Source organism: Dermacentor albipictus, chromosome 4 (genome assembly GCF_038994185.2).
Source record: "Dermacentor albipictus isolate Rhodes 1998 colony chromosome 4, USDA_Dalb.pri_finalv2, whole genome shotgun sequence".
Lineage (NCBI taxonomy): Eukaryota > Metazoa > Arthropoda > Arachnida > Ixodida > Ixodidae > Dermacentor > Dermacentor albipictus.
The window spans coordinates 119706971-119719472 of record NC_091824.1 but is presented as its reverse complement, the minus strand read 5'-3'; the positions used below and the strand labels follow the sequence as shown (position 1 = coordinate 119719472).

General features: G+C 47.1%; 1 protein-coding gene across 2 annotated transcripts in view; it reads right to left on the bottom strand.

The window, feature by feature from the left end:
• Positions 1 to 8020, bottom strand: part of LOC135916035 (histone-lysine N-methyltransferase 2B-like) — a 103660-nt gene extending 95640 nt beyond the window's left edge. Inside the window, exons 1-2 of one of the 2 annotated variants that reach the window (XM_065449241.1) lie at positions 7821 to 8020; positions 2924 to 4187 (exon numbers count right to left, since the gene is read on the bottom strand). In XM_065449241.1, coding sequence (XP_065305313.1) covers positions 2924 to 4187; positions 7821 to 7988 — 1432 coding nt within the window. In that variant the 5' untranslated portion in view covers positions 7989 to 8020. Of the gene's footprint in view, positions 1 to 2923; positions 4188 to 6330; positions 6479 to 7820 lie in introns of those variants that run through there. The other variant, XM_065449242.1, reaches the window with a different exon arrangement.
• Positions 8021 to 12502: the final 4482 nt, after the last annotated feature.

Here is a 12502-nt window from a genome sequence, read left to right as displayed (position 1 = left end):
ATCTCCCCTTTTGGCCTACATACCAGCAACCACAACCCAAAGGAATTTCATAAACATTTGCCACACAGTCTGTGTATTTCTGTGCCGAGTATTGCATTGTGGCAACTTCTCTGTTTGTCATTGCGCAAATTTTTGACAACTTACACGGAGCAGAAAACACGATCGGAACATCATGCTTGAAGCAATCTTTTTAATGCTGTGTAACAGTCAATGAATGTACAGAATCGCCTGAACCGGCCTTTTTTGCTTACCAGGCTTACTTTTTGGATCAGGGTTCTTAATTTTTCGAGGCAATGCTTCTGAAACCGCAGTAATTAAAACCGATGGGTATCCGGTAGCCGTGCTTTCAGCTGCTGCTGCGGCTGTATCGCCCCCCTCCCCCCTCACTCTGTCACAGACGCCTGCTCAAGCCAAGTGTGTGGATACCTTGTTCTGTACGCATGTTTCTTGTTTTCATTAATATTTTTTTCTGCATAGCGCCTTCGCCTTAGCCTAAAGTATTAAGACATGGAGTGATAGTGAACTATGAACATATCTTATTCTTTTTAATTGTTTGAGGCATATTGTTTTTGGTTGATCATGTGTGACCATACCTATGTCAACTGTGCTGTTACATGGCAAGCCTTTGCACATAAATAGGGCTGTTTCAATGCAAATAAAACCAGTAGTTAGTCAGCGCTTGCGATGTCGTTTATGTTTCTTTCTCTCTGTCCCAGTCACGCTGTGCTTTTTGAATAGCTATGAACCAACTCACCCAAATCAAAGCTTCAGTACAGTGACAGGTAATCTTGTGTAATGTGCAATGCTTTAAGCAAGTGCGGGGAGAGCTGCATGTATGGGAGAACGCTCCGACCAATGATCTCAGCTGCACAGAAATATCCATTGCTCCATCAAAGAGGGCAACAGAGCAGAATGTAAACAAACCTGCTTTAGCTAAATCTCTTGTTTTCACCTCACCAAAATTCCAGCCAAAGGATGCAGCTTACAAGGAATTCTTTAAATATCAATAAAATACCAACGATGTGCAAGGTGCCATGTCATTCTCCCTAGTAGACATGCTCTTATGCAAGATTCATGCAATGCCTTTCCATTTTAAGTTTAGGTTTGGACCACGACTGAGAGTTATTTGAAGAGGATAAAGACACAATTTTATTCAAATTTTATAAAAGCTTGCGAAGCACCGGCTAATTCAATCAATCGGTAGTCCAGACTATTTTTGCATGCCCTGGCAAATTAAGAGTTAGCGAGTTATGAGGGGACACTGCAGTGTAGGGCTTCAAACTAATTCTGACCATCCGACGTTCTTTAAGGCGCACCTTTACAAAATTGTTTGTGCACATCACCTCTATTGAAAGGTAGCCACTGTGGCTGGGAGGTGCACCCATGACCCCGTGCTCCAGAGCAGATTGCCACATCCACTGAGCCATGGCAGGTGGCATACCAAAATGTACGATGATAACAGTGAAGCAAATGGAGCAAACAGCCACAAAACAATGCTCAAAATGAGGTAATTGTCTGGTCACCTTTGAATTAATACATACTCCATGTGACACTAGGCTGGTTAAGAGCAAATGCAAATCCACGATTCATTACAGTCCACTCGCTGGGTGGTGCCAATATATACCTAAGAGATTAATGGGTTTAACGCCACGAAGCAACACTATGATTATGACGGACGCTGTAATGGAGGGCTTTGGATTCATGCTGACCACCTATTTAAACATGCGCGTAAAGCTTAGTGCATAATCACATTTTATTCTTATCAGAATGCAGCCAGGTATTGAACCCATGGCCTCGTGCTGAACAGCAGAATGCTACATCTTATCAGCCACCACAGCAGGTAAGGTATCAACGACAGTGCTGCTAAACATGGAGAAGGTACCACTCGCTGCACAGTGGAGTCTTGGAAGGTTGCATGGTAGTGGTTGAGCCCTAACCGTCGGGCCAGCTTTATCCATGACTAACTGTGCTACATCGGTAGGTGTTCGTCCCATGTCCGACCTGTGGGGCTTCCCTGCCAGCTGTGCAACTGACCCAACAACGTGGATGTGCCAGGCCCGTGACCCCCATTGTGGTCTCGCAGCTGCTCTAGAAAATGGTGAATCCCACATTCGTGATGACGATGGCTTATTCAGTAAGAGCAAGTGCAAGACTGATTGCCCATCCAGGATGAGATGGCTCGGGTGGGTTTGACTGAAAGTGCAATGTGGTGAAGGACGAAGCTTAAGCTACACCGCAGTCACTCTTCGCCGGTGCTTATGTGTCCCAAGCTTACAAATACTTTTCCTTTCGGTACATCAACATGAAGTCACTGAAGAGACTCATACTGCTGCCACTTGCTTCACTGTACACCAATTGCAGTACTCATTTTCATACAGAATATTTTTCCTTTTCTGTCATTGTTCAGTTACACACACAAACAAGAACCAGTCTGAACTGCTGCTATTTCACTCCAGCACTAATCCGGACACAAAAATTTCCTGTGAACCGGAACAAAAAGCATTTCAGTTTAACACCCTGTTTCCAAAACACACTTGTCATCACAAAGCAAGTGAGAATGAAACGCCTAACCACCAAGGCAACAACAAAGATTTCAACATGAAGCAATATAAATGACAATCCACTGCCTACAGAACGATGCAGGCATATTCAAATGAAGACCTCAATATGAGAACTGGTTTATTTGCCCTATTTGTTTTAATCCTTAAGCAGTCTCATCTACTAATGTGCTACTTACCCAAGGTTTCTCTTGCCATAATGTTCAGTGCTCACACGGGACAAGCTACTGCCACAACTACCAAAAACCTACTACCAACACCTTAGTTACCACAAAAATGTTTGAGCAAATGTTCATCACCAAGAAGCAGCGCCTGAGGGCCCTACCGTACCATCAGTTAGCCACTGCAGTGGAAATGGGCCTCACCTCTTTTTATTCCATTTAGAGGCGGAACCCTCCGTTCCCTCTGCTTCCTCGGCGACTCTGCAATCTCTTCTGCTCCAACATCTGGCGTCACCTCAGACACAACACTTTCCTCCGCACTCTCCTCGAGTGGCTGCCTCAACTTCTTAAGCGTCCGCTGGCTAAGTCGTAGCCGTGCTTTCCGAAGCACCACATTTCGCCGCGGGCCACTGCCGCCCGAGCCCAGGCGATTCTCCCATTGTGACTTGAGTAGCCTCGCAATCTTGGCAGCCACCTTGTCCTCCAGGGGCGCCGTGCCTGGCGGAGAGTTGGGAACCTCTGCTGATGGGCCGTCCTCCCGCGTCGCCATGATCTCGGCATAACGCGACACCATATCCCGCTTGATGGACTCCCTAGTTGAGTCAGCCGAGGAGGTGGTCTGTGATCCCCTTCGACTGCCCTTGAAAGCAAACGGTGAACCAAGATTGGCCTCCGATAGCCGAAGCTGCACCTTGAGGGATGGCTTCCACGGACGTTTGCCTTGCAACACGAGGGGCTGCTCAAACAGGCCCACACGCTCCAAAGCACTGTCTCCCTCCGCTGCACTTTGGTCTGTCTCCAGGTGGCAGCTCGAGTCATCCATCCTGCCAGCAGTGTGCTCGCCACTGCTTCCTTCCTCCTGCAAAGTGACTTGGCTGGTGCCATCATCACTACCTTCCACTGCACCTCCTTCCGGAAGAGCCGGTAGCTGCACCACAATGCCCTTCTTCTTCTGTACATGTAGCTGCTGTGGCACATCTTCCTCACTGTCCTCTAGGTACCGCTTACGAGGGATGATCCGTCTCGACGAGCGTGCACTCACAGCCGGCAGCTGAAAGCAGCCGTTCCGCGTGGTCAAGGCACCATTGCGGCTCTCTGCGCTCTCTTTCTTTGGTGGGGCTTTGTTACGGCCCCGTTTGGCACGATCTAAAAGGCGCTGCGCCGCGTGACGGCCGGATACTCTTCTCCGTTCCCTGTTGTCGTGAGGCTCCGGCAATTTGTCAGGAGCTGGACGTCTGCTCTGTTTAGCGGGCACTGTTTCAAGCGGTCGGTCGGCTGTCTGGTTACCGCCACCTGGGTCTGGCAGGAGGTTGCTACGACCTGTGAGCTTGTCAGCTGGCTTGACAGGTATGACATCACTGATGAGCTCATCCTTGTGGCACGGTTCTGAAGTGTCACCACTGAAATGTCTTAACTTCTGGATGGCTTTCCGGACGTCCCTGGGCGAGAATCCCTCGAACTCCTCATCCTGCAACAAAGGCAAAAACGACAGCTTTAAACGTGAATTGAACAGTTTTCATGCCATATCTTGTACATATGGCACGAAACAGATCTATCTTGTAGATAGATCTGTACAGCATGTTAACAACAGCAATGAAATAGAGAGCTATCTCAGCACTGGGCACTCTATATGTAATATTGGCAAAGCAAGAGCACAAACATTGCATTGGATAACTTTTAGGCTCTGTAGTGTTGATGAAGTTTAGCTTGTACTTGCATCCTCGATTATCTCTTCATTCATTTAGCATTCTCTTGGACTACCCCGAATGTAATGTGTTTATGTCTACTGCGACATAACACAGAACACCAATGCTCTGAAGTAAATCACAATGAAACATTGCTCAGGGAGAAATAAAGTAATGTGAAGCAGTTTCTAGGCATATGAATGCTAATGGGCAAGGTTCAATGCTAATGCGCAAGGTTCACATAATATATCTTGATCTTGGAAAGGAATCGAATGCAATAAAATGCAACCTGGGGCACAAAGAAGCATGCAATCGAGCATTATACACATATAACAATGCCTGTGGCTGAGATACTCCAGCAAAAAACGTCCATCAGGATTTCAAGGTACAACAACCTACGTTATAAAGATCCCAGTACAGCAAACAAGCCAATGACAGTGACGTGTAAACAAGGTCTGTTCAATTAGAATTTGAAGCGGACTGCTATTCAAAGGTAAGGTGAAACAATAGAGAGGCCATTTCGAATATTAATTATTCCATTTGATTATTCTAACCAGTTTTTAATAGAATGTTGGTGAGAACAACAAAGCAATGCTGCCATAGCAATCAAACACCCTACACACGACGTGCAATAAAATTAAATTAGGGGTGTGCGAATACTGAAATTTTCGAATACGAATCGAATACGAATAAGGCGAAAAACTGTTTTCGAATATCGAATCGAATATCGAATATATGTGTAGCATTAAAAAATTGCAAAACGAGGTAACAATAGCTTCATTACCCTTTTAAAAATCATATTGCATTTTACGAGGCTGCTTCAGGTTAAAGAGACACTCATTTTAGGTAATGCACTCAGGTAATGTCAGGTAATGCTCTGTCAGGTAAACGCTTGTTACAGATTATCGCGAAGAAAATTGACTGCTCAACATGTTCAGAAAGTAAGCGCTCTCTATGCAATGTGACAACATTTGTCCAGGTAACATTTTCTAGGTGCATATTTTATTGCGCATACTTACAAAGGCCGAAAGTACATCATATATTGTTATGAAAGAGCCCTGGAATAAAGCTTGGTAAAAAGAAAAATCGAAACTGATCATGTCTTACGGGCCTGATGCAGATAGACTGGAACAGAGCGTACACATTCATAGTAAGGTTCGTTACAGCACTTAAGATCACAGTGCTATAACGCTCTGTCCTCGTTTTGTAGCTTCTTTTGTCCTTGTTTTGTGTTGCACTGTAACGAACCTTACTATGAATCCCAACCAACTGGCCCAACTTGCCATCTTGATGCAGAGCATACAGATAATGAGCGGATCATGTGAAGCTCTCAGTGAATAAACATGTTTTTAGGAGAATGTGGAGCAAGCATATAATTCGTTAATTGCTAAATTATTCACAGTCTGTCCGAATATTCGCCGTTTCGACCATTATTCGGCCGTCTTCGAATATTCGGGAATTTACGAATATGCATTTCTCGAATCGAATACGATTCGAATAAGGAAAATATTCGATTCGTATTCGAAATTTCGAATATTCGCACACCCCTAAATTAAATTCATGTCGTGAACTGTCACCCCATTGCACAAGCTATAGCAATGGGAAGTATCGATTTGAACCCCGAGATACTCGATTACATATAGTCGAAGCTACAAGTCCTCACTATAAAATAGACAGGTAAAACTATTACAACTCGAAATCAGCTGCAGCTGTATGTCAAAACCGATCAATGTAACGCACAATGAACTAATACGCAGCACGCTGGGAATCGTAAATCAAGCACAGATCAAAACAAGCGATGGAGATCCCGTAGAAGCAATACAGCTATGCCAACGTTAACACCCGGAAAACGGTAAATCGAAAGTACGAGGACGAGCCGATCCTTGGAGAGTGCCGGCGAACTGCCGTCAAAACAAACACACCCACCGCGTAGAGCACATTGACGAGAGGAAAGAACGACAACCGAAGCACCCCCTTCAACTCGGTATTAAGCATCACATGTGCGACTTCCGGCCAGCGCTTGCGTGTTCCCACAGCAGCGCTAGCGGTGCGAATTCGAAAGCAACGCCGCGGCGCTTTTTTTACAAGCCGACGACATGGCAGCAAACAAGCTTATAACCCCCCCCCCCCCCCCCCTTCTCGGCACCGCACAGCGTGTCGTCATGCACGCACGGTGGCCCGCACGATGCGACATAACACTCGTCCCCCATTTAGTAAACGACGGTAGCCGTCGCACGCTGTGCAAATCAATCAATCAATCAATCAAGCCAGAACAAGCTTAATGGCCATGTTTGAGCGCGCAAGTTCAGCACACTTTAAAGAATAATCTATCAGATGCAAAGCGGTCATTAAAGTCCCTAGACTGCAACGCTTAAACCGATGGTTGTAGCAGTGACGCGGCTTTGTCACCGGATCAAAAAAAAAGAAAAGAAAGCACTCAAGATCACGCAACCAGTGCAACACAGTGGTGGCCGGTAACAACTACACATGGATGGATGGATGGATGTTATGAGCGTCCCCTTTGGAACGGGGCGGTGGCTTGCGCCACCAAGCTCTTGCTACTATGCTGCCTAATATCCTACCTAGGTTAACCCATGAGACAGTGTACGACAATCAGCGCCGCTCGTTAGGAAACTACAAAACTGTAATGCTGGTGAGGCAACGATCTAATAGGTTAAGTGAGCAATATCTGCGTGAGTGTTTGAAAACGGGGATGATCGCTGTCACAAAGATCGGCAACCTGAATTCGTGACAGGCTCCCGCGCAAACAAACCGAACGTGAAAACGCAAAATGTCAGAGCGGAATGTGCGCGCCTGGACATTTTTGCCGAGGTAGCTCGCACTAGCGAGGATCACAAACATGCGGCAAGCGGTGACTTGAGTCCAAATGACATTCAGAAAGGATCGTACTTAACGCGGTCATAGAAAGGTTGTGCAAATAGCCGCGAACACAAGGGGGGAACGGCTAGGCACGCTAGCGGTACCCTCGGCAACTCGGCACACCGATGTCGCCAAGCCGAGCACGTCTGGTTAGAAGTATTCAAACTTATCCGGCTCAAACACACGTCACATCGTATCATTACAAAGCACAGAAGTCGAGCACGACACGCGTGTATATGCCTTATTCTGACACCCCGTGGCACAAAGTTAAAAAAAGTGCAAGTTTTGAAACAACGATGCGGCGACGCACGGTGTTGGCACGATCAGGCCTAGGCCTAAGGGCATGTTAAACTGTTTTTGGCGCGTAGGATGCCTGTAGAGCTAACAACAGGTGTCGACAGGCTGTACGAAGAGCCAAAAATGAATCGAAAAGCTGAAATTAACTCTCACACCGTCGATAAAACATCGGAACCTTGCGTTATCATCAGACAGCAAAGCCACCTCAAATACGCTATGTGTCGTAAGGCAGCACCTACCTCATCCGACGCTCCAAACAGCTCATAAAAACAGTTATAACTCCTCTGAAGGTTTGACACAGCACTTAGCGTTGGGTCACACTGCAGACGACTCTTATTGTCTTCAAAGGTAACACCATTTCTTCCAATTCTCTGTCCAGGACATCCAGGGAAACGCAGTCGCGCCATTTTGGATGGTGCTATCGCAACCTCACACGGGTTTGCGCTTGAAAATGTAGTTCTAAATGTTTCAAGTTCGAGGCCGCTTTGGACAGGCATGTAGAATCAAGATTAGCATTTTCGCCACGTACAAATTATTTAAAATAAACTTTCTTCTCAATGTTTATATCTACTAAATACACTACAACCGTCAAGTCATTTCTTTTTCTTCCTATGAGAACGTTGCTGTATCCCTGCGCGGCTTCGCGCCATATTCAATGTTATGGGAGTATTTTTATTTGCTTGCGGTACAACAACGGTGATGTTTTGACGCATATTGATCCTTCGATAACACAAACACACATGTAGTAACGCCAGCCACGAGTGTCCTGAATATATAGCTTAAATTAAAGCTTCTTTCTTCAGTTGCGGAGCTCTTCAAGAACACGAATGCCAAAATAAGCTCAATCGGCGAACGCTTGCCAAGTTCGTTTTGCATGGAATTTGCAAATAATGCTGCGGTAAAAAAAAAAAAGAAACACTGTTGATTCGTATTTGAAGCACATATTTGTTATATAGATAATTTGCTTGAAATGCTAAGACTAATTAGTAAGTGCGAGTTTAATCCAATTTGATTTGACAAACAATCAGCTCGCTTTCGAGAATGATGTACAAATTTTTTTGAGCTTATTTGTTTTCGCAACCTCTGAGCCTGGATTAATCGTTCACAGTTTTGTACTTGTTGTCTTCTTGCGTAAGTGTACTTAACAGACCTATTAGTTGTTGTAACTCTGTTGAGCGATAGCCAATTATCGATTGAGTATCGTCTGCTAGTGCGCCAACAAAACCAAAACTAAAATTTCTTTACTTTCTTTATTTTGATTTTGCATCACTGTTGCCAACCTAGGCTGGAAGAATGCCAGCCTTGTTTTGTTATTATTATTCACTGTAGACGAATGTAAACTTCAATTGTTTTTATAGTGTAATAGTGGTCGTTCTGAGGAAGACGTAAACATTCCGAGTATTTGGTCATGTTGGATAGTTGTTTTCTGATATGAAAAGCAGCCAGTCATCACAAGAATTAATTTCGGTATCCGGAAGAAGTGCGCTCCGTGTAATTACTAATGCTCTCATTACAAGAGGAAAACAGGTTGATTAGTAGATGTTGCAGAGCAAAAAAGGAAAAAAAACTGCTTTTCATTTTTTTTTTCTGCGTCAATGTAAAAACCGTCTGTCACATGACGAGCATGGTTCATCATTCTATTTGTTTTTCTGTGTGAGTTCGAGGGACCAATTAAATATGTAAATTACAGGAAAGAGAGAAGCGCGACTTAAACGACAGAACGCAAGAGAATTTTCAGCATTCATCATGGCGCACTTAGCGCCTGTCAGAGAAAAAAAATATACTGATAAGACTGCAGAGAAAAGGAAGCCACCGAACATTACGCCACTGAAGACGGCTTTGTGTAGCCGGTTAATCGGCGCGGCAGTAGCGCGTGTGGGTTGCGAAATGCTTTGCAGGTCGTCTCGTAACGAATTTTCAAAACGCGAAAGCGCTTGAGCCATTCCTCACTCTACAACTGTATATACGCGAAGCAGGCAAATAAAGAGGGGGAGGGAGGGACAGCGAAAGACAGATAGGAACTATGCGAGCGAGCGCACAACTTGCGTCGTTTGTTCCAAGAGCAAACCGCGTAGAGGCAGAATTCATTAGGCGCGTTCGAGCGACGCGTCTCGAAATTGTCAGCGACGTTTTTTTCCAGACGTCCCCGACCTTCATTTTCACTTTAGGCTCTCGCTCGCTCGCTCACTTGGGCGATCGGGTTCGTAGAAAAACACAGAAACCGCACCGACGCGGCGCGGCGCTCCGGCACCCGCCAAGCAGCAGCCGAAGCTTCGCCCGTTTGCCGTTTGCGTTCTACTTGCGTGGGGGGAGGTGATGTCTGTGCGCGGGAGAATATCGACCGGACAACGCGTGGGGGAGAGAGAGAGCGAGTGAGGAAAGGAGTCTACGGACGAATCGTCGGCTGCGAAAAAGCCCGGCAGACACACCGCGCACGGTATTCTCGTTCTCTCGCTCGCTCGCACGCGCGCATGGTTTTTCGTTCACCGTGAACGTGGATATATATGTACATTTCTGCTTTGATTTCGTTTTTTGCGCCCCTTCTCTCCTCTGTCTCGATAGCTTCCCTCGCCGCACCTTCTTTTTAACGCGCTTCGGTCGCGCCGGTTGCTTCGGGCGCCCAAATTGTCGCTTTGTTTGTCTACGCCGTGTGACTCGCCGTCGAGCTGCTGCCGACGCCCTCGCCAACAAAATGCAGTCGACTCGGCCTCTTTTTTTGTGCCGTTTATTAATACTTTCGTTTATGTTAGTAGACTTATCCCGCACCGTATCCACAAAGGGAGCGAGAGAGAAAGAAATGCAGCTCCTGCTACACGTATGCTGAGGTCGCACTATCACTACTACGACTCGCCGCATTGCCCCTTGCCTGCCCCTCTCTCACTTTCTTTCTTTAGTTATTTATCGCGTCATTTTCGCATGTGTTTTATTTTGAGTGAACTCTTTCTTCTCGAGTCACTTTTTTTGTTGTTGTTGATTTCGATCGTCGCCATCTTGACCGCCCACCACATGTTAAATCCACTTCTCCCTTCGCGTTGCCGATGGCTGCCAGCCGGCTTTCCAGAAATCTTCAAATGCCGAAAACGGAGCGCGCCGTTTCGAAATCCCGCTGCTGCAATATCTACGTACGCACGCGCGGATCGGTTGACGAAACGCATCGCGCGAGGTTAACCAACAGCAACAAGAGAAAACTGGACCCCGTGATCTAAATGAGGCGGGCACCAGTGGCGGTTTCGCGTCTCTCGAACGCTCATCCGAAGTGACGCAAGACGCACCGACCCACGCGAGCGCGCAGCCAACCTCTCCCGCCTCCTTCTCATCTCACCCCCTTCACTCCCGCTGCTCCCCCGTTCCACCGTCCACTCCCTACCCCGCCCCCCTCTTCCTGCCCCCTTCCCATTTCTTCCGGAGGGACGATTGCCCTTTCTCAGTAACAACCACTTTAGCGGCAGAAAAGGTCCTCGGCGCGCGCTCGAGGCATCGATTTCTCTAACGGAGGCAGTCCAGACGATGCGGCGTTTGTGACGTAATCTCAACTCCCCCGCGCTCTGCTGTTCTATGTGCACCGCGTTAAAGGGCGCATTGTCATTGTTGCGCCATCGCGAAAAAGCCCGAGATCGCCTTCCCTCTCTGCCCCAGCTAACCCTCCCTCACGTCAATCCCATTTCATATGTCTGCGGTCTCCTCTCCCGGTTGTTGTGCTCGTTTCGTATTTCTGCTGTTGTTTTCTTATATATACATTTACCTCAGGCTTTCTGTCTCTTGCGCGGGCGCTCTTAAGGCAGTTAACGTGTCGTTCTCGCAAGAGCTAGTTTTCCATTTACAAGGGGCTCGCGCTCTTTCGCCTTCTTTCCTTCCATGAAAGAAACACCGAACAACCAACAACTGCTCTCGACTCATAACTAGTCGTCTCCACCAGCTCAGCACTGCTTCTTCGCGTCTGCTATTCTCGTAAACGAAGGCTTCTTTACTTTCTTCGTCTTTTTATTTCTGGTCGTCTCTGCGCTCTCGGTTCTTGACCTCGCTGCTGCAGTGCGAGATCTTTCTCTCTTCTGCCCGGCCACCTTCGGTGTATACTGCGCTTCGATCGCTTAGGGCGGCGCTTAGAGGCTTCGACGCCCGTCACACTGCAACTTCATTCGTTGCTTTGACCTCCCCGTATCTGCTTGCAGTTCGCGGAGTTCTTTTCTTTTCCTTGTGAGCGCAGTTTGCGCGCTTTTGATGGCGACACCTGTTTCAACCGAGTGGGACAGACGAACAGTTCGAGCACAGTGGCGTCGCACACTCTTCAAAAGCTGTTGCTATTTGATCGTCACCAAGCAGAAGGCGGCGTCAAGACATGGCTGGCAGTGTCTTTTCTTGCGTTTATTTCATTTCTTTACTTCTTCTATTTTTTTTCTCTGAGTCTTCAGCTCTTGTTCAACCTAGTTGGAGCCTTACGGTGAGGCCTTTAACGCAGGCCCAACACCATGCTATATGCAACGCTCCACCAAGTTTGGTCCATCGACGTCGTTGAATGCGTAGAGCATATCCTGTTCCTGATTTTACTGCCATGTAGTATAATGGCGGTGAGTGATTTATGACCGGCCTACCACGCTGGAAAGTTGGGAGGAGGGGAGGGGGGGGGGGCATTTCGACGTTTCCCCTTTTTTTTTTTTTGCGCGACCTTACGAGACAATTTGGCGCGCCTGTTCTCCTCGCGACGGGTGGGTCAGATGAACGAGCAGAGTGGGTGAGGGTCACAGTGGGGTGGGAGTAGCTTCACTCACATGTTCAACAACGGAAAAGAACCCTTACGACATAATAACGAACCAACGGACCGAGATTCAACCGGCTGCTGCAGCGAAGATCAGCCACAGGCGAAAGCCAGGCGGCCCCAAAAGTGAGACAAAATCCCGTCGGGTTATGCCCCTCTTTCCCGCGA